This window comes from Emydura macquarii, unplaced genomic scaffold (assembly GCF_026122565.2).
Source record: "Emydura macquarii macquarii isolate MOO-44397 ecotype Brisbane River unplaced genomic scaffold, CSIRO-AGI_Emac_v2 contig_2768, whole genome shotgun sequence".
NCBI lineage: Eukaryota > Metazoa > Chordata > Testudines > Chelidae > Emydura > Emydura macquarii.
The window spans coordinates 4,152,221-4,175,146 of NW_027132905.1; the positions used below are offsets into that span (position 1 = coordinate 4,152,221).

The 22,926-nt window shown below is 45.6% G+C and overlaps 1 protein-coding gene across 1 annotated transcript; it reads left to right on the forward strand.

The window, feature by feature from the left end:
* The first annotated feature begins 11,086 nt into the window (after positions 1–11,086).
* On the forward strand, positions 11,087–17,656 carry RPS14 (ribosomal protein S14). The gene is made up of 5 exons (XM_067566684.1): positions 11,087–11,245; positions 13,660–13,810; positions 15,106–15,267; positions 16,247–16,323; positions 17,546–17,656. The coding sequence occupies exons 2-5, from the start codon at positions 13,662–13,664 to the stop codon at positions 17,611–17,613; spliced, it is 456 nt and encodes a 151-aa protein (XP_067422785.1). The 5' UTR covers positions 11,087–11,245; positions 13,660–13,661; the 3' UTR covers positions 17,614–17,656.
* Positions 17,657–22,926: the final 5,270 nt, after the last annotated feature.

Sequence of the window (22,926 nt, forward strand, 5' to 3'; positions counted from 1 at the left end):
GAATGTCACAGAAAGAGATGGAGACAGAGCAGCACAGACTGCTATAGCTTCTTGGATGAACACAAAGGCCAGGCAACAGTCAAGCCCAAGGAGGGACAGAGAAGTGAGTCACAGGAAACAGAAGGTCAAAATGCGGGGGAGGGCAACATTTTTTAATGTAGACCAGACCTCAGGGTGAAATTCATCCTTATGCAGAGGGCCAGCACCAGAACTATGCACCATTTAAGTCCCATTTTGATGTCAGAATTGGGACGTAAGTAGCAGGTGAGTTTTAAATAGGTTCTTTGCATAGGAGTGAATTTCAGCTGTAAAAAATAATTTTTAGTGAGAAAACACAAATAAATGCCTTCTCAAAGCTGCTTTAGGACCTCACATGGCAAATCCCAAGCCCTCGACTGCTTTCTGGGTCTCCAGCGCTGCCTCAGCTCCCACCACATGGTCCACAAATCTGTGCTTCATTATCCAGTCATTGTGGTTATTGCATATACTGAGTGAGAATGTCCAACACTGGGTGAAGAGGACACTGTGAGGTTTGGCGTCCCACAGCCAATAGGAACGAAACAGGCTGCGAAATCTGTTAGGAATTTGGCCTCTGGCACAGTTCTCTGGGATGGTTTCCTATTAACCAACAGCCAAGGAAACAATTTCAGTTAAATCAAACAACCAACAAACCCAAAACAAAACAAAAAACAAAAACCCAACTTAATAGACAGGAAACAGAGAACCGCAGACAATTATAACTGCAAATATTACTAACAAGCTCAGAAGCATCTATTGAAATCAAATGCTTTTCATCCTCAAAACATTTCGCTTCCCTCACATGTTTTCTTTCTAAAGATCTTTGAATGTTTTCCCTATCCAAAGTAGCTTGAATATTCAGAAAACAAACAGGAATCTTCCCAGCTCTGAACTATTGTAAATTGTATTCAGGCAATAATTTTTTTTTCCAATCTAAAATCAGCTGCAAGCTCAGCTAGAAATACTTATCCTCACCAAGAAAAGCTTATTGAATATATACTGGCCCATGTCAGAGTCTTAGTTGGGGGATTCACATACAAATCATGCAACAAGCCAGCTATGAGTAATAAACAGCACATAACAAAACTCTGAATACAATCTACACAGTTCACAACCTCCAGTGGTAAAGTTTTCCACTGACTAATTATGCTAGGGGGAAAGGAATTTGTTAAACACTTGGCTCAGTATTTATAAATACATTCCTTTTAGAATTATCTAACCAATTGGGAACATAAGGTTGTTCAGAAAGAGATTCATATTGATCAGTACCAGTTTTACCATTATAAATAACATCAAGTGGGTTTTTTTCTTCTCCATTTTCAGCTGCAAATTTAAAGGAAACCAATTCCATTCCTGCACAATATGAGTTACGGACTCAGGCACAGCTGTTTGAAACAAGTCTAGCAGCTTCCCTCTGTATCGTCTCCAATGTATTAATCAACACCTACAGGTTCCTAGAGAGTTAGGGACAAATCGTGGTCCCATTGGTGCCAATGGCAAAATTCCTATTGACTTCCCTAGGATCAGGAACTGGCCCTTGAAATATATGCCAATACCTTAAGCGTCTTTACATCAGAAGTAAGGGGTTTTAATCTTAGAACCTTTCTTGATGCACATTTTAAATATCTATTTGAACTGCTTTTCAAACAAAAAACAAAAAAACCCTTACAAGTGCATTGAAAAGCTTTTTAACTGCTAACAGCTGCATTCAGGGCACTGAGTTTCTCCTACAGAAAGTTCTTAACATCACAGGGGCAAGAGGAGAAGTAGGAAAGATGTGGTGTTGGTGAAATGGGCTGCCCTTTTGACAGGCCTGGAGACCGAAGTCCTCTGATTACCTACAAGATGGGTGCCACAGACAGCAGACAGAACAGGGCAAATAACTGATTTTTGATTCAGTGGCAGTTCAAAAAAAAATAAATTTAAAAAGAAAAATTGGGGTGGGTTGAACTAAATCTGAAATTTTTCAAAATTTTCAGTGAATCGAAAAAGTCCATTTTAGGTCTTTTCCAGAGCCAGGATTCTAACCCGCATTTCCGACAAATGCCCTAACCACTAGGCTAAAGGTTGGAAGGTGGCTGGGATCCCGACAGTGGCAGCAGCATCTTCACCTCCTCCCCTGGCTGTTTCATAAATGGCCAAAACAGTTTGTGTCAAATTTGTGCATCGTTTTTGGTCGCCCTAAACTGCACTTTTCATCAAATGAACTATTGGTCTGATATGTTTCACCCAGCTCTTGCAGACAGTCCATTTCGGCCCTGGATGATTCCTCCATCAATGTGCTTTTGCCCTGATATAGGCAGAAGGGAATTCAGACGATGCCCTTTCAGTCTTGGCCTCTCTTCAGAGACTGCCAATGAGACCGTTGCTTTGGGTGGACATTTTTCAGATTCAGACAGTTGCCTATCAAGACGGGAACCACAAACAGCTGTTGTGTGTTTTATTTCATCTGGCAGCCTTTCGTTTGTTACTATTAAATGTAGGTTTGCAACTTCCTTGCTTCTGGGTCACATCTGTTCCAAAATCATCTGTAGGTTGGTTCAATATCCACAGAGGACAATTCTGTGTGTGATCTGTCCAACCCACCCTAGCACACACCCAGGTTCTTCTTTGCAGCCCTCCTGGGATAAATTCATCCAGGCATGCTCACATCCTGCTTCACCTTTCCTGTGTTTTCTCGCTTGGACAGGCCACACACATTCAATTCCAAGCCTAACCACCACCTGATGTGATTGGTTGATGTATGAACCCTGCCAACCCCCACTGCTATCACACGCAGCTTACAGAAACTACCGTAATTACTGTAAGGTCCTGGATGATGAAGAAGCTAAGAGAATGCTAAATGGGAAAAACAGACAGTTAGACAAGGATCAAGGAGGCAAATGGAATTTGTGAAAAACTCCATCTCTTTTCTGTGGCATTTTCAAGTGTGGTAACAATGGCAAAATGCCAACATCCACATTAGAGAGACAAGGTGGGTGAGGTAATATCTTTTATTGGACCAACTTCTGTTGGTGAGAGAGAGAAGCTTTCAAGCTACACCGAACTCTTCTTCAGGTCCATATTATTACTTCAGAACCCAGAGGCTCCAACCAACCAAGCTGGAGGCATCACTGTGCACGGTGCTGTACAAACACATAGGAAGAGACAGTTTCTGTCCTGAAGGGCTCACAATCTAAAGAGACGCGGCAGACAAAAGGTGGAAGGGGAAACAGAGCACAGAGAGGGGAAGTGACTTGTCCAAAGCCAGGCAGCAATGAGGAATAACGTCCCTCTTTCTTCCCTCCAAAATTCAAACTCCACCATCAATCGCAAGAGTGCTGCTCGTGTCACTGGAACCCCCGGTTGGAATTACAGCAGCCTTAATTAACACATGTGGTAAGGGAATTGTATCTAATATTAAACATAAAGATCCATGACATGGGAAATAACTCCTCAAGGAGACAGAAGCAGTACAGGATAGCCCACGCGGGGTGAGCTAGGAGTTATCTGGGTGGAAGTGAGCAAGGGAAATTTAGGTTGGACAACACAAAAGCATTTGGAACAGTGCACCCCATGAGACTGTGCAACAGACTCCTAAGGAAAGCCGTGAAAGCGCCAAGGCTTGAGTCATTTACCTGTAGACTGGACAAAGCCATAGGGAACAGTGCTGCTTTGGCAGGGGAATGGATTAGGCAGAGTTGGCTGCCGGAATACCCTTCTGGTACGTCCCAACTGTCACTCGGGAGTGCTGGTACTGGAAGTACCAGAATGCTCTTCCGGCTTCCAAGAAGTGCTGGAACGGCATTCCGGAGCATTCCGGCACGGCTCGAGCCCTGGGACTAGGTGACCTAATTTCTATTTAATTTCTTTTAGATGCCTTCTGGTAGCATGCCTGTAAACAGTTAGAAGGGTGGAAAGGCCACAACACATTGAAAAACCACGGGAGTTGCTTAAGTCTTCATACCACCTTCTTTTCTACGAGCACTCCAAAGTCATATTGTCACTATGTTCCTTGGATATTTTTGCCCCGCCAGGCCCCCCTTCCCATCCTCTACTCCTCAGTCCCACGCTGGACTGGCCACCGTCTTTCAGTCAAGGATTGCAGATAGCACCTTGGGAGGCTATCATCCGGCAGTCAATCGGGCAGACAGACAGATGGATTTATGGTCAGTGTTCTCTCTCTCTCCCCAGACAGTTATATTGCCCTCCTAACATGGTATCTGAGCATGTAGATCAAGTTGAAACCTTAACTCCCATCTCTGGGCAGCCACTTGGTTATGATTATTTTTTCTCAAGTGCTCCTTGGCTCCTGCTGCTTATTCTCCCCCCTTCCCCATAATCAGATATAATCCTCTGCCATCAAATGTAGTCCCTGTGGAAGCAGCTATGAAGTCAGAAGCAGAGGGCTACAATGTTAGAAGGGCAATAAGCAGCAGGTGAATTCTTTAAAACTATCTGTTTTCACGCCAAAGGCTACTAATAACAAAACCCACAAAATACAGCTCAGTATAGAAAGGATTTCAAATGTTTTCCTTGGGCCACCAGTGAAGCTGTCAACTTCTTTGATAGAGACTGGAAGCAATCCACACCTTAAACAGCTCTCTGCAGTACTGAGGCCCTCAGTGAGATTTCAGACACCCTCTAGTGGGAATTCTGGGAATAGCCTTCATTCAGGTATACTATATCAACCCATCCGTGTCTTTTCTGGCCCTATATTTTTAATCAGATATAAATATGTCCACTCAGGATACAAGGTCTGAATCCTGTTCAGTTTGCTCATATAAATAGCCCAGTTAAAATCAGCATGGCTATCTGCATCTTTACAGCATACAAGTTTTGGCCCATTGTTTGCTGCCAAGAAACAATCTTGCAAGGTTCTGAATACTCTCATTTCCTTTGAAGTCTGAGCACCATTACATACAAGGGGCATTCAGAAACTAGGCAGGATCAGGCCAAGGAAGGATATCGCAAATTCAATCTACCTTTCCAAAGACCATCTTTTCTCTCATAAGAGTCCTACTGTAATCAGTTGGAATGGAAAAATAGTCACTTTCTAGGATGTCTTAATGAAAAACTTTACAAGTTTCAGGTCTATCTGCAGTAGAGATGGTACAAATCACCTGCTGATAATCATTCTAAAAAAGAATTTATCCCAGTCCCTATCATTCACAGCTACAAAGCCTATGCCTTTTGGATTAGTCATCTGACTGCCCCATGGAGAATTATGTATATTAAAAGCTCCCATGTTAACTTCTTATGAGAAAATGTTCTAAAGAGTTATGAATATTAAAACCTCTATATACAACCCCTTGTGTGAAAAATTCCCAGAGACCTTATATTCCCACACAGATAAAATTTCACAAGATGATATAAAAGTGTTATTTAGCTATATCACAGGGGGTTAACCGGATATTAACTGCATTACAGACCTATTTAGTTTTAATAGCTCTCTTTCTAACACAAGGTAATGCATACAGTTGGGATGCATTAGCAGAAAAGATTTGTCTAGAGTTCTTTTGGGATCAGATAACTTCCAAATGAAGCCAACTGATTCTAAGGCCTAAAATGCGGACAAGGGTTTTACAGCAGATTTTTCTAGTGTTTTAGGGTTCACCCAGAGCAGCCCCGGCTAGCCCTCAGAGGAACCCTGACCACTGGAGCAGCCCTGGCCGGCCCTCGGAACAGTCCTGAGTTCATGCCGCCCTGAGGAGCTGTGAGCCCCACCATGGGCCACATGTGACCAGCAGCAGGGAGGTAGCCAGCAGCAGGGGGAGGTGAGTGGTGTAGAGGAGGTGGGGCTACCACGGCCCAGGCATCCGGCAGCAGGTAAGGGGCAGCTGCGTCAGGCCTGGCCTATTATACCCACTACTCATGGGTGCTGCATCCTGGCATCCACTCAATGTCAGCTGAAACCTGGTGGGCTGAGAAGCTAGTAGGACTATAGCATGAGCCAAGGCACAGCACACAGGAGCCCTGATTGGAGGATCCCCTGGCTCCACTGATTGGTCCAACCACGCTATTTAAGCCAGAAGGAGGCACAGGAAGTTTGTCTGAGCAACAAGGTGATTTCCTGTTATGGCTGCACTGGGTCCTGCTTATGCTTGCCTCCTGCACCCCTGCCAGTTCCTGGTTCCTGCTCCACTCCTAGTTCCTGCCTCTTGTCTCACCCCTGCCTTCGCTCCTGCTCCCACCCGTGCTCCTGTTCTGTGCTTGATTGTTGCTTCTCCTCCAGTTCCTACCCTTACCCCTTGCCTCCACTCCTCAGTTACCTGTCCAGGCTCTGACCTCGGCCTCCGACGTCTCACCCGGTCTCTGGCATTTGGTATCTGACCTCGGCTCTGACCCTCAGCTTTGATTCCTGGTTCTGACTCTGGCTTGAGCCCTGGCTCTGGTAATTGGCAGTTGACTCTAGTGCTGACCCTGGGCTTCGTTCCCCAAACTGGATGCCTACTCTGACCACTAGGCCAGACCACCGACATCCCGGCCCTTAACAGCTGCTACCAAGACAATTCTGACTAAATAGCACATACCAAGCAACCATATAGATACCAAAGCAGGCACCAAACAGTGGATAACAATGACTGGCCTTCCTCCTCATATATCCCCTATTTAATTTATCCCATAGGTAACAAAAATGCTTTTCCTCTAGCAACCTATATAACTCCCATCTATGATGCTTATATGGCCTCCATCACCATAGTTTCTGAGCACCTCACAGCCTTTAATGTGTTTATCCTGACAACTCCCTTCTGAGTTATCCCCATTTTACAGAGAGGGAATTTAGGCAGAGAGAAATTAAGTGAGTTGCCCAAGGTCATATAGGGAGTCTGCATCAGAGCAGAGAAATGAACCCAGGTTTTTTGAGTCTCAGACTAGCAGCCTGGGCCGTCCTCCCTATCTTCTCAGCAACTCTCATGATGGGCTGCTCCTGTGGTGATCTTATTCGCAGCTCCATCATCATGTCTTTGGACAATTGGAGAATCATCTGTGTAGGTATCAAAGATTGTTGCAGATAATTGGCCAATACACAGACAATAACAGACCAAGATAGATATCTCCAGTTGTCCATAGAATCTTGTAGGGTAGACTTCTGGAACTTCTAATGCAAAAAACAATAAGCAGGTAAAAACAATCTTTCAGCCCTTCTGTATCCATTACAAGGAGGTGAAAGGGGGCATAAATCCAGTTACTTGTCCTTTGCAGATCACCTTTAAATCAATAACAAGAACAAATGTGATTGATGCTTGATCCAGGCAGAATCCGTCTCTTGTGAAATGCTCCCAGTCTACAGGTGCTCTCTCTGTAGAGAATGAAGATGGTTAGGACCTGCCAGTTTGCTGTAAGAGATTCACCCCCCCACACCTTTGCCACTTTGAAGGTTTTCATCTCAGAATTGGAATCCAATGCAAGATGACAGTGATGATGTTAAAGTAAACATGCCTCATCAGAAAAATAGCAGCTCGAAGGGTGCCCGCTAGCAGTAGCCAAGCAATGATTTCTTATCCAACAGGACTTCCCACTCTCATTTCTAAACCTATCCAGAGCTGTCAAGCTTTGACAATTTGAATGAAGTGCATATCATACAAATAAGTGAGATTTAAAATGTCTCATTGAAATACACAGCAAAATCCTCCCTAATAGAAGAAAGATCCTGTTAAAAAAAAAACCTCCCGTAAAATGAATGCAAAATGTAAGAGTCCCTTTCCAGTTGAGTGCAAAGTGACAGGTCGGTTGTTTATGCTGTAAACACTTCCCACCAGCAGGCCTGAAAGATAAATTAAGTGTAAAATAATCCCCGAATTAGATTAAATCAAGGTGTGTATTACATTTATTTCAGATCTGTCCTTCGACACTTCTGCTTCTTGGCCTGATTCTTGGTTACTCCATTCCTGCACTTGGCACAAGAATGTAGGGTGCAGGAGAAGGTGGTTTTACGACACTTTCCTGCTCTGCATTCTGAGGATGGCGAGGACTCAACCTTAGGGCTGCTGATGGCACCTGAGGGCCCACAAGGCAACAAATAATTGGGTCCAGCTACAGCTTTTCCAAGGCTGGTACTTTCAAGACAAATTAATCAAGGCACATCTGGCCAAGACCAAGTTACCACCAGTGAGGAAATGGCATCATCTCCCAACTAGCAGCAGATGGCTGGAAGCAGAGTTTTTGCTGTTTTTCCCTTTGTGGCTGATGCTGTCTAAGGGCCTGTTGTCAGCAAGCAATACAGGGGGGCTCCTAGTCTATGGACTAGTGTGACGATTTAGGGACAGACACCTTCCAATTGAGGAGATAGCATGGAGTACACAAGCTCTTCAAAAGGTTGAGAGGCCACTGCCTCCAACTGCTTAAAATCTAATTGAATAACTTAGGCAAAAGATTGGGGAAAGCAGGAAATATAGTCTCTGGTTTTCTTTCTTATCTTGGACAGCTTTGGTTAGTGTAGTTCCTCATACTCCTGTGTGTGTGTGTACTCTGTCATAGGATGATCTTGGACCTTTGAGGGCTCAAGCCCCAGCTCTGATCTGTACCTAGTTTTCCTTCTACTTCACGGGACTCGGAGAACTGGGAGCAGGCAACTGATAGACATAAGCAACATCCTGGAGTAAGAACATGCTGGAGACTCTCCTGTAACAAGGGCCTGGGGAAAGACCGGTGGTGACTCCCTGCTGAGGGGAATCAGGGGCTGTTTGGGAACCTTTCCATAAGGAAGTCTGAGGAGAAGGCTTTGGGAATTGATTGGCTTGGTAGGAGGAATTCCTGAAGGAAGCCAGATCTGAGATGGAAGCTCTGGACAGGAGAATTCTCTACACAAGAATTGGACTATAATTCCATTATTACCAAATGAGATCCCAGAAGGGGAGATTGTCTGTTGAATTGAAAAATTGGAAGTAATTGTATAGAAGAGAGGAAATGAGGCAAAACAAGCACTGGATGCCACAGGGATAAGATACGCACTCACACTGCCCGATATGATTGCCTTAAAGTTTGCCATGCCCGGTGTGATGAATGTGGGGCTACCCTGTAATAAGTTATGGAGACCGTATGCAATCTGGTTACTGGGATGTTTACTGTATGCAAATTTTGGTTTGGTTTAATAAGGAAGGTTGTAAGAAAAACAAACAGGCGGTGAAACAATTGCTTGAGATAAGCCAGCTCCGGTAACGCTTCAGGGTTGTTAAGAGACAGTGGCCGAGACATTAGTTGTGAAAATTCTATCTATGGCTCCAGCCAAGTTATGAAGCTTGTTTTGCCACGCAGAGCCAAGGCTGGGAAGCAGCAGATCAGATGGATCTCTGGTTGGTTAAAAAGTGACTTTCACTCTCTTAGGGAGGCTGCTGCTGAGATGGTTGTGAGGCGCTCTTTGGGCTGAGACCAGCACCTGCTGGAGTGTCTGAAGAAACTAGACCTGCTTGACCTATCATCATAGGGTGGGAGGGCTTTAGGTCAGACAGATGCATGTGTACATGGTTGTTTTTTAAATCCTTTTCTCTAAAGCATCTACTGGTAAAATTAAACAATGCTTTAGTTTAAGTACTGTCTGCTCACCATATTCACCACTAGTCACAGACTCCCAGAAGAACCGCAAATGTTGAACTCAGTCGTACCTCTGGGTAAGCATGATTACATGGTACTATTACCCCAGGCCTGGTCTAAGAGTGAGAGAACTGCAGAATTCCACTCTGGGATAGGTAATGTCTGAGGGGTGCCCTTAAGGACCCCAAAAGGGGACAGAAGTGCAGCTAGCCCTGTAATTGAGACAACCAGTATCTTGTATTTTTTTCTGCACTCCCATTTAATCTTTGTTTTCTCCACCAGTCTTTGCTTTAAGTTTCTATGCCTCCTTCCCGTTCTCATCCCATGCCCTAGAAGTTTTCCAAACTCTACTGTATCGCTATCGTAGCCTTTACAGTATTGAACCAATACTGTAAATTAAGTATTTAAATATACATTATTAGTTCTTGTGAGATGGGATTGATAGTTTCCTCTCCTCTTCACACATGCTTAGCCACTCCCTGAGGTCCCCAAACCTCATGGGAAAGTCCTATGGAATTTCATAGTGACGAAAACAGTAGGGTTCTATAGAATTGTAATAGGATTCAGTACAAGTGAATCTGAAAATTTGTAACAGGGACTAAACAATTAATTTCTTTCTGTAGCTTTTTGAACCCTTCTATATAAACCTCCACTGGATTTTCAAAAATCTCTAAGAAAGTTTGCATTTTCTATTCAATTCTTTCCCATAATATGAACAGGACCATGGATGATCTCTCCGAACATCAAATTGGGTGAGATCTCAGGGGACGTTGCTACGGATTATAGAAATGCAGAGAGCAATTTCACCTCCCAGGGCGCCCTGGGCCTGTCATCTCCATGAAGGAAACCCTGAGCTTGCTCAGCCCGCAGCATGATGAGGTATATCCCCTCCTAGCGGCTGGTCCACGTACAAAGATAACAGCCTACTCCTGCTGCCAGCGAATGGACTCACCCCTTCAACTTAAGCGCTACAGATCCTACGCTTTCTGCCCCCAGGGTCGTGGGCGCTCCCCACCGGTGACCCATGGTGAGCGGATGTGGGGCTGTTCTATTAACTACCTCAGGGGCTGGGCCAGCCCCACGAAGGGGGCGGTGAACTCCCAGCTGTGCGCCGAGCTGTTTGCAGAGGTGTGAGCTGAGGGAGTGACTGCACCCCGGAAGAAGGGGCCACCCGCCCGTGCCACAGACAACCACCCCACTGGGCTGCCCTGGGAGTCAGCCGGGACCCACCCCAGCAGCCATGGGGGGGAGGAGCCATGGGGGAGCCCCGCCCCCATCAAACCCGTCATGACCCCACAGCGGCAAACCACCCACCCACACTGACGTCCTCGGGCAAAGCACCAATCCGGATCGAGAACTCCGCCATCGCGCTGAGGGGCAGCCGCCATCTTTGTGCGGGGGAAGCCCTCGGGCGCCGCCATTTTGGGGAGGCAGGGTACCGCTCGCGCGCCCTCGGACGTACCGAAGCCGTTTGTTACTCGTTTTACACACAACGAAGCGCCGCTGCGGGGACCGGCCGGGGACGGCTCCCCGCGCGGGTGTGCATTTCAGGGCGGATGAGTGACGCCGGTTGCGGTGGAGGCCGGAGGTTGCTAGGACCCCTCCCCCGCCCCGTCGAGGAATCACTTCCGGGCGAGCCCTGACCTCTGCCCTCGTGACCCCGGCCCTGCCTCTTCCTTTCCGGTGTGTGGGGTGCCCGAGAAAAGACGCGCAAGTAAGTGGCCGAGCCTGGCGGCCGGCACAATCCGCTTCCATCCTCCCACCCTGGGCCTCGTAGCGGCCCTTGCCGCCTGCAGCGAGCCTGCCCGGGCCCTTCCTTGCCGATATCGGGCGGGCGTAGGCCGCGGGGACGGGAGCCCAGTCCCCAGCGGGCGGAGGGGAGGCTGGGGGAGCGAGGCGCTAGGCCGCGGGGGCGCTGGGGGGGGGGCTTGGTTTATTCTTCGCTCCGTTACACAGCGGGTGGGGCCGGGCCAGGGTCCTGAACCCCCCCTCAGCCCGGGATAACCTCCCCCGGCCTGGGTGCGTAGCTGTGGGGTGGACAGGGGAGCCCCTTCCTAGCGGGGAGAGACTCGTAGGAACGTCTCTATGCAGCGTGATGCGGGGAGGGAAGGAAGCAGCCCCATGTGTGGGGCATGGGGCTTGTCTCGTGGGATCCTGTCCTAGACTCAGAGACGGAGGAAGGGATACGGAGGTTCCCAGTCCGTGCATGGGGAGACACAGATGCTTTCCAGCGCGGCACACAAGTGTTTTCCAAGCACACTCGCATGTACCTTCACAATAAGAAATCCCTCGGGGGGAGAGGGCTACAATAGTATTTAATATTTATTAATGGGGATGCAAAATGCGTTAGTCCCTTCATTCGGAGCTTGACTGGGCAAAGAGCTCTGCTAAGCCCTACTTGCAATGTTGTCGGTTGGTTTTTTAAGTGCATGGCGGAGGGGAGAGAAATCTAAAGTTTTGCCTTCAGGCACAAATGCTAGTGGCAAGCTAGGTATTATAGCTAGCTAAAAGCAAATTAATCCCTGCCTTTAATTCATATAGTAATAGGTTTACACCATGAACAAACTTGGTCTTTTTAATTTAATCCCTTCTGTTATGTGGTAGGGGCAGGCAGTAGCTATTACTACATTCAGTTAAGCTTGAGGAAACCTCAGTGAACTGAGTTTTATACCAGTTTTAGAGTAAGGAGAGCTGCTACACAAAGGGTAAATGACTTAGTCTTAAGTGAACACATCAGGATAGTGTCAGATAGGATACAAGGCTCCCAGTTTTTTAAGTGCCTTCAAAGTTATGCTTCTTAATGACATACAGAGGAACATCACACTAATTGAAGGTGTTTAATACTGTACTGCACATATCCCAGGTTCCCAAAGTGGTCTGTTGGTTGGTCACATAATGCTAGTTCTCCTCATTGCTAGCTGCTGAAAATATTAAATCATATTTTTCCATTCAAGCAGTTGCTGTGGCTGTAGTAGAGATATTATGTGATTGTAAATGGGAGAGGAGGTGGGTCATAAGTTGCAAATGGGAGCAAATGGTGATCCTGACTCAATTTATCTGAAATGTGCACGACACAGTGAAAAATTCAGGGAACCTAACAAGCTATTTTCAAACACGTTTCCATAGCCAGAATGTTGGCAGAAAAAAAAGATTTAAATTGTCTACATTAGTTACAGGTTTGCTGTTAGCACAGAGCATTTCCTGCACCTACCTACACATGTTCTGGGTTTAAAGAGGTATTAGGGATATTACTGGTAAACACAAGACAGGTGAATTCTGTTCCTGGCTGTGCTTCCAACTCTTTAACTTTAGGTAAGTCAGAAGAATCTCTGGTAAATTAAGGCATAATCTGTGAAATGGGAATTATACCAAACCAATTTGGAACCCCCTGAAAGTGGTTCTGTTTGTTTGTATTATAGTAGTGCCTAGAGGCTTCCACCCAGATTGGGGGCCCATTGTGCACTTCATATGCACATAAGAGGCAGTGCCTGCTCTAAGGAGCTTACAATCTAGGGCAGGAGGTAATAGTAGGTGGTTAACAAAGACAGAATGGTGAAGGGCCATGCCCGCAGTCAGAGAGCAGATCAGTGGTGGGAATGGAACCCAGTGCTTCTGACTGAGGGCTGATTATGTGCACAATGATTTTAACTGCAGTTGCCATCCAGGTTCTCTTTTGTGTTAAGCCTTGTGTGGAGATGCAGCAGTGAGGGATGTTTATGTAGCTGCTGTTAAAATTTGAGAGAGATTAAGAGTGGCAATGCCAGATGATAAAGCCAGTCTGATCTCCAGGTTTTTTAATATACTAAAATGTGAAAAGTGAGCCTAATGCTCTTCCAAAGGGTTAAGCGAGCGGGTTGTGCTGAAGAATTGGTTGCCTGGTCCTCTTTAGTCTCTAAAATGTCCTGTATTCCAAACTATAAATAGATTATCGGTGCATGTCTCATCTGTATTGGTTAGTAGCCAGTTCAACTGCAAAATGCCTGTTGTATTGATTTAACTACCCTCAGAAGGACCAGAGGTACATATGCCTGCTGTGTAGTTCCAGGGAAAGAACCACCTTTATTGCTCCTCTTCATGACAGCACCTCTGTATGCTCCTCTGTAACTCATGCTTTTATTTCCCTCTCAGAAATGGCACCGCGCAAGGGTAAGGAGAAGAAGGAAGAGCAGGTCATCAGCTTGGGACCCCAGGTTGCCGAAGGGGAAAATGTGTTTGGCGTCTGCCATATCTTCGCTTCTTTCAATGACACTTTTGTCCATGTAACTGATCTCTCTGGCAAGTGAGTACTGAATGTCGGTGACTTCAATACCATATAAGGCTCTATAGCACTTACCTTCCCTTGGTATATCATCCTTACAAGTGCTTAAAATTAAAATTGTGCATGTGTAACAGTTTTGGTTCAATAACTCAAACTGTTTTCACGCACTTTTATCTTGATTGTAACTTAAGGATAAAGTCTGTGCCCAGTAAATGTGGATAAGTGTATCATATCATACACTTACCTATTGAACTTATCTAGTTGCTATCATACGGACACTTCTTGGTCTTGGATACAAGAGAAAGGGGGTTGCACTGGTTTCACAATACAGGTGGGGGGAAGCAGCTGCCACACGGCTCCTGGCCAGGGCCAGTGGTGTGCCAACCCGGCCCCTCAGCCTGCCGTCCTCCTGGCCCCACAATGGGCGCATCTAGGGATCCATGGGGACCCTGGGCGCACAGGGGCCAGGCAGCCTTCCTCACCTACTTTGCCCCGGCTTTGGTCAGGGTAGGGCACCGCTGGGCCCATGTGGGAGAGAGGCGGGGCTGGAAGGGGGGAGTGGCCACTGCGTGGCCTGCTTGGGGCTGGGAGTGGCATGCAGCTCAAAATCACGCATGCCACAGGTTGCCAACCTCTGGATATATGATGATGTGGTCCCTTGTGGTCTTAACATCTGTTAATCTATAAACCTATTTCGATGCTCATGTGACACAATACAGAAGAATTTTAACAGGGTTTTTAATTGAAACTTGTTGGGCAATCTTTCACCATCTTCAGTTTTTGCTCAGTGGCTGAGACCTAGAATTAAGGCATATCTATATGAGAAAGTCCCATTGATCTGACTTAAGGTGTCATTTTAAACTGATCAGTGGAAAGGCTCTATGGTTAGTTAAACCTCTGCAAAAGGCTGTATGAAGATGCTTATTTTGGTTTAGCATAAGCCAATTAGGAACAGGTTAAACTAGAATAAAGCACTGTTAAAATACAATGTGTCCACACAGGGTTTTCCACACATTTAACTAACCCTGTTAGTCTTTTATACATTTAACCAGTGCAACTTCCACATGTAAAAAGGCCTTGCTCCCTTCAGAAGTGACCTTAGAAAAAGAGGTGGAGGGTGGGGGTGAGCATTGCATCCAGTAAGACAGATTCATATGAATCCAAGTTATCACATGGCAATTTATGAGCTGGGAAGTGTGTTTGTGTGTGTGTTTGTGTTTTGAATCTCTTGCTTCTGTAAGGCCTGGAGGTTGTGATAAGGCTCTTCCCTGGATATTGCTTTTGGCCACGTACAAAGAGGTGTATTGTCTTTTCAGGGAAACCATTTGCCGAGTGACTGGTGGTATGAAGGTGAAGGCCGACAGAGACGAGTCTTCACCCTATGCTGCTATGTTGGCAGCCCAAGATGTTGCCCAGAGGTGCAAGGAGCTGGGCATCACTGCCCTTCACATCAAGTTGCGAGCTACAGGTGGAAATAGGTGTGTGTAGCAGGCTCTGCTTTGACATACACAAATGTTGTGCAGCAGTGGGGTGGAGCTTGGATCCTGTTGGTAGGTCATGCTCATCAGGTGGCCCAGAATAAATAAGGTCTTGCAGCTTCCACATAATCTTACTTCAGTGGTTGCTATCACAATTTTAAGATTGGCAGCTGTTCTGTATAATACTGCTATTGAGTGCAGCTGTGAGAGAACTTGTATCTCAGACACTCTCTAGCATTATTTTATTCCATGCATCTTCACAAACTTGATGCTTTTTTGTGTGCAGGTGGGGCCTGTTCTGTTAGCAGAAACAATTCCATATTTAGATGTGTACATTTTCAGTTTGTCAAACGTGAGAGCCCTAGTCCACTGACCCGTTATTCAGTTCAGCTCTGACCTGAAAGAGCTATGCTCATAATAAGCTGTGTTTTTAATTCATATGTTAAGAACCAGTTTGATTGGGAAGGTATTGGTCATTCTGCATAGTAACTACATTTATCTTGTGAATCCATTTGTAATTAGGTGAATACCTGGTATGGGTGGGTTACAGGAATCTGATTTTTCCTAAAATATATCTCCACTGCTTTTTCAGCAAACTTATAGGACTCTTGTTTCATATTCTTGGAAGGAACCCCCCTATTGTATCTGTGTTATGGCAGGAAGGCTAGAGTTTGATATTCAACTTTATCAACATCTCTTCTGCCCCCTCGTCAAGGGAGCAACTGCTGTGCAAATTCAGAATTACATTAAAATGTATTCTGGTAACTGTTACTGTTGTGCTATATAAATGGGTTAGACAAAAAGTGGAGCATCCAATAAGAGTTCCAGCATGTTCAAATTCTGGATAAAGGGTAAAAATGCATGACTTAAAATATTAATCTTCCGTTCAGTTGTTTCCTTGTGAACTTCCTGTATTCAGCTTCAGCTGTTCAATGAACGCTTCTCTGACCTCTCCTATTGCCTGTCTTCTTATTTCCAGGACCAAGACTCCTGGACCTGGTGCTCAGTCAGCCCTCAGAGCTCTAGCTCGTTCCGGAATGAAGATTGGGCGTATTGGTAAGTGTGGTGTGCATATGGGGGTATTTTAGATAAATAGTGGGAATTAATTCCTGCTTCAAAAGCTCTGTCACCAGAAAGAACTCTTTGTGGATGCATCTGTTGCTTTTTAATACCCCGGGTTACAAGATGGCCTGGTCTGAGATTTACTCCCTGTTAGTCCAACAGGGCCCAAGTTTGACCATCAGACATATTGGAACTCACCTGGTCACTTGTGCTTTTTGTCTGAGGGTGCTGAGTTTCTTTTAATTTGATGTTTATGTGCCATGGGGAACTGGAGCACTTTCAAATTAAATAAGAACCCATCAGCGGGTGGCATGAGTTTTGGGTATGGGCTCAGTGTTGGTAACTAACTGCAAGCGCTAAATTGCAGTTGCATGCAAGGTGGTGATGTGCCTCAGGTTTAGAATTCCAGTGAAGTCCTTGACTCTTTGCAATAGCTGGGAATTCATTGGCCATCATTTTCTGGGGTGAAAGTCTCAAAAGCTGCTGCCAAAAATGCCTTTGGCTCATGGCTGGACAAATAAGAAGTAGGGTTTGCAGGAAGATGTCTCCTCCCATCACCCACTGCTCAGCTCTCAATGTTCAGAAGAGCCTGTGGAAGGGCTCTCCTGTACATTGAGCTCCTGTAGGAACTTACCTTACAGGCAGTGGCTACCTGTTGCTGTTGGGGAAATCATGTGACCTGCAGTCTATTGCTTTCCTATGATGCGCCATTTCACTTTCTTTCCCCACCCATTTCAATGTGGATTTTCCATATTCTGAATGTCACAGATGTACAGACCTGCCACACAGTAGTCAACAGGCATGTGACATATTGTACCTCCTGCATACCATTTCCCAGGCCGCCTCCTGAGGGGAGGTGGGGGGTTTCCTGACCCTTGGAAGAAAGTCAGGAAAGGTGGCTGTGGCAAGTATATGTTAATTTGGCTTTATAATGCCTTTTGAGCACTCAAAGTGGAATAAAAAGTTATTCTGCCTCTTATACTACAGTAAATCCTCTTATTAATGCTAGATCCTACTAAAAGCTGCCCGTTGCATGAGGATAAGTTGTTAGCTTGTGAAGCCAATTCAGTACTTCACTGCTGGAGTCTGGGGTGTGCAGGAACTTGGATGTTTCATTTATCCAGGGGTTGACTGGTCCATTTTCTGTACCCTAGAAAACTATTTGAAGCAGTCTGCAGTCATGAATGATGATGTGTATGTTTGTTTCTTTCCACAGAGGATGTCACCCCCATTCCCTCTGACAGCACTCGCAGAAAGGGTGGTCGCCGTGGTCGTCGTCTGTAAACAGTGGCTGGGTTTTGTTTCATCATTAAACCTCTCAAAGAAATTTTCTGTTCTCATCTGTGTTCTCTTAACACGAGCTATGATCAGAGGGCTAGCGTTCTGTGTTGTGTCAGCTTGGTGGTCATTTGAAACCCATGTGGCTGTAATACCTTGTTTTCATCGAAATGTTTAGCACAAATAGCATGATCTCTGAGGCTAGGTTTCTTGTTGGTTAGCAGGAGGGGTCAGCAACCTATGGCATGTGTGTCAAACATGGCACACGAGATGATTTTGAGCGGCACTCACACTGCCATTGGCGCCAGGGTTATTTATAATTTTGGTGGTGCTGGGAGTGGCTCCTAGCCAGGGCGCTGTGTCCTCGTCACGTGGGAGAGGGGCGGGGCTGGGAGGGGGAATGAAGACTTGGCATGCCACTTGTGAAAGGTTGCCGACCCCTGTTATAAGGGCTCCTGTTAACACTGCTACACGAGCAGTGGTGTATGTATAGACTGGGAGAGCAGTTTAAAAGCACTCTGAAATTATGGCCCCACCAGACATTCTGTGGCATGTTACACATCCAGTTACATTTCTGTGAAAAATGACTCCTCTCGTCCTAGTAATTGTGTGCTCCTGCTGTAATATTTGCCCTACACTAATACCTGTCATGATGATATGGAACACAGGCTCTCATCTTCGTTAAACGTGTATCCAGGTGTCTGACCAGGGAGGTTTAAAAGCAGAGAATATAACTGCCTACACTCTGTCACGGTGAAACCTCACTCCATGTTAATAGGTGTTATGCTTCTTTGGGTGCCTTTTTTTTTTAAGCTTGAAGATAATCTTACTAATACCAGACAAAGCCACATTCCTTTGCTGTACCAGTATTAGGGTGATGTCCAAAATGGCTTCTGCTACCCTGCTACTTTTGTTACTGCATACGCAAATAAGTCCTCTCAGCAAAGTTCTGTGTCCTATAATTCAGAAACTCCAGTATCCTATTGCGTTCTGTACTTGCCCCCTACAGTATAATCTTTTATTTTTGAAATTTCATTTATTTTGTGCTGTCCCAAGCATGCTGCAGATTGTTGTGACAATTCATAACTGAACTGTAGACATGTTGCAGGGAGCTGGTGGATTTGAAATGTGGATGTGACAGTTGGAGAGTTTTTTTGTTTTTTAAGAGGCAGTTACAGCCTTCAGTACTGTGAAAAAGATGAGTCTCATTTTTCCCCTCTTGAGCAGAAGTGGATTCAAATTTGAAGGAGCAGGGTTTGAATTCCTCCTTCCACTCATTAGCAACAGCAGCTACATGCCCTGCTGAACAAATACCGCCTGATTTTTGCCACCAGCAAAAGCAGACAAGTACGTTAACGGGAGCCGTTCATACGTCTGAGCTGTCTGGTTGAAAGCTCAGATTCCAAAGCAGTATTATGCAGCAAACTCAAGATAACTTAGGTGGTTGAGAGTCGTGTTACACATGAGGACCTACATGTTGGAGACATGCGTTCAGAAATTGAATATTGTGTCATGTGGGACCTTAGCCACACCCTAGGCCTGCCTTTGAATCTTTAGGTTTGAGAATGAATCTAGAAAGATGGAGCTACTTTCACGTATGCCCTTCCCAACTTTGGATCTTAAAGCACTGGTCTCTAAGAGGATTTGTCTTTGGCCCCTCTCTCTTCCTCCGACACTGGCTAGGACCCTTTGGCTGCAGGCAGAAAGAGTTTTGTCCAGTTCTCAGACTGAATCCCATTTCTAACTGACTGGATAGATGTGGTTCTGAATCTGAACCAGCATGTTGCACCACCACACAGCACTTTGTGGTTCTGTATTGACTCCCAACTCCATGCGTCTCCCCTTACAGTGCAGGGCCTGAGATTTAAATGTCGGAGAAGGAGACCCTTAGAACTGAAACCATAGCTGGACTTTATTTTTGTTAATAGCCTTTGTTCAAAGCCAACTAGAGCTCTGCAGCTTGCAGACTCTTTGTCCTGGCTTCTTGGAGCAACCCTGCTTTGGGAATTATCTGCTTGCAGTGCCACTTTACCTAGTCTAGCATCTTTCCTGTGAACTGTTACTGGTATTCTTGGAATTCCCCTTTGCGTGAAACATCTCTTGCCTGGATGGACACTAGCGTCTCCCCTGACATAGCCACACTGTCTCCATTGTAACTTTATCAGTATCATTGTTACATGGAGAGGTGTTTAGAAATAAACGTTTTGCCGTTTTAAGGAGTTCTATTTGTAGGAACAATGACTAATTAGCAGCATTTGAGGTTGACCAAGTCTCCTCTGAATTCTGCTTTTGGGAGCCAACCAAGGAATGAAACTGAATACAGATGCCATTTCAGCCAATGAGAATTAGACATGGCCTGAGGTCTGAAGTTACCAGGCAGAAGGGGTTTCAGAAAGAACAGAACAGTAGATAAACCAGTTAATATTTCTAAACTTGCTGCCCTTACTGATGTGAGGCAGCCTATTGGAATCTCCATTCCTATTAGGCAGTGACTTAACAGCCCTTCTCATGGAAATACAATCCCACACACACATACTGGGACGTATGGCTGCTCAGCTTTGGAATTAAAATACATCTGACATGCAGCTGTTCTGAAATTCATTTTTCAAAAATACTTTTTCCCTTTTTCAATCAGCGCTATATGCCAGTTGCTTAGAAACTGTTCCCAGCTGATAACCTCTAGCACCAAACAGTAGCAGCACTTTATGTGAAGCATCTAAGGCATAACTAAGACTCTGGGATTCTACACTGGCCTATTAATTCTACTGCCAAAGATGTCTTGGTTTTTAAATGTAACTTTGATTTGGAGTCACAAGCTTTTGGAGTACATGAGTGTGTCTGGTCTGGTATGGCAGTTTGTTTCTAATGAATAACTCGGAGCGCACACACAGCAAAAGGATTGCAGAGTTACTCAGAAGGTGAGTGGGAATTGTTGCCGTTTGACAACTGGGGAAACCAAGGCATGAGAGCCATTAAGTCACTTGTGTGCATTGACTTGATGAGCATCAACCTATAACAGAATCCCGGTGTCTTTGATAGGATATGCTGCATAGTGCAGTGTTTGACATCCGGGGGTTAAATGCTGGGTGTTCATAATCTCCCTTGTTTTTCCTTAAAACAAGATGTGGGGAAGAGATTTCAATTGAACTCAATCCCTGAGCTGAATGTGCTGATTTTGGGGGGAGCTGAGGGATATTGTTGAGTTAGTTGCATGTCAAGCCAGCCATGGATTAGCTACCAGCTTCTTGTTCTGTGTTTGAGGGTGGCGGTGATGGCTCAGATGAAAACATTCACCCTATATGGCAGCCACTGCAAATCTAGAAAAGGGAACTTGCTTTTTATTACAGTTGATACTGATGGTAAATGGGAATATCCAGGGCTGCAGCATCTTACCTGTCTTGTTCTTTATTACTAGGGTCCCCAGTCAAAGGTCAGGCCGCCATTGTGCTAGGTGCTGAACACAAGTAACAAAGATAACAGAACTCTCAATCTGCAGCTAAATAATCAGGGGCAAAATACAAGGGTCTGTCTTGGTTCTGTCTCAGTCCCTGTTCAGGCAAAATTCCCATTGACTTTCATGTGTCGGGCTGAGCAAAGAACTCAGGATTTTGCTTAATAATCACAAATCTTCAGAAAAGAAATCAGACCTGTGCCTGATCTGTGAGGGGTTTCCTTGTGTCTCCGAGTGTAGTGCTGAGCTGCCTCGGAGCACTCATAACCCCATCCGCAATAGGGAGAATGTGAACTCCTTGCATGTGGCGCATCAGACTCTCCTGTATCTGTCTGTCACATCTCACTGGCCATCTGTGCTGGCCCGAACGGCACTCATCTGCATTGTAACATACCCCCTCGTGCCTTGAGTACGGAGTTGGGATGGGGGATTCTGTTTGTAGTCTGGCCCGTTGGCCATAGCCCTATTACCTGGTTGTTGGAATGACTAATAGCAATGCCAGCTTTCATTTTTCAATTACATCAAAGTGTCCTTTTGGATCAGCCACCCACAGAGCTCTGGAAACCCCAGAGAGCAGAAGTAAGGAATGAGGAAGAGGAACCGAGTTGCCGGGGAGTTCCTGTTTCTGTAAGGATGTTGAGCAGAAATTCGGGCTGCGCCGAATTGGCCGTCTAGTCTCTGGCCCTGCTGACCTGGCATTCTATAGGCAGGGTCATTCGTTGCTCCTGGAGGGTGAGCCTGGCCTTGGCCACTGGATCCATTGGCAGCGATCAGATGAGAAGAAGCCAGGTGACAAATAAACAGCATGAGCAGAGCTCTTGAAAACGTGTCCCTATAACCAGAGCTGTAGCAATATCCCCGTCTAGGCTCCTGTCTGATTTGACAAGCTAAGCAGGGTCAGGCCTGGTTCTATATGGACAGGAGATTCAGGTGATGCAGCAAATTCTGTGGCGATCCAGTAGGTGTCAGACAAATGTCCCAGCACCATGTCGTAGGCACTATGTAGAGCAGCTATGGAGGAGACCCAGAGGATGAGGCATAAATTAGAGATAAAGAAACCCATAGCCTGGAAGGGCTGTTAACCTTATTGTCCTGCCTCCTTAACTTCCCCCTGTAGAGTCAATTGGATACAGATTCCAAATGCATCATTGGTAGAAGTTATTCAAGCAGTGCCAGAGTGTGAAGAGGAAAGAGTGCCTGTATCAAGGGAAGATGAATGAAATCACCCCTTGTCCAGGATAGAGCTTCCTGCTATGTTTGGGATGTCACCCCTGGGTCCAGTTGTCATTACTGGCCATTCTGGATTGTGGCAATTTGCTCCTCTCTTGCATTACTCCCAAGGCCTCTTTACTGTACTTCATTCTAATGTTGCTATGTGCAACATACGGCCCCTGTCTTTTGGCTTCAGTGAGAGTTGGATTGAATCCTTAACTGCTGTCTTCCACCCTCAGCAGAGCTGCCTTTCGTGCATGGGTGAGGTGGACTCATTCTATCCCTTACCCCTAAGGTGTCATGTGCTTTAATGTTCATAGCCAGGATGCATGGCTATGGCCAGGCTGATTAAACTATGAAGTCCTGCATCACTAGCTGCCTGGCTAGATTTCCCTGTGGCACTGTGTCAAAAAGCTCCTGGCAGCCAGAGAGCCCAGTGTTTTTGCTGCTTCTACTTCCTCTTCAATCTGTGTAAAGTGCTCTCGAATGGGTGTCTTAGGAATGGGTTTAATAATGATGTGTTGAGATCCTCTGATAAAGGGTGCTGTAGACATGCAAAATATTATAATTAGTGTGAATTAAAAAAACCTGATGATGCAATATTATGATGGAGATCTTATGCCCAGAGTAACTGCTCCAGCAGCAGCTGGGACTCC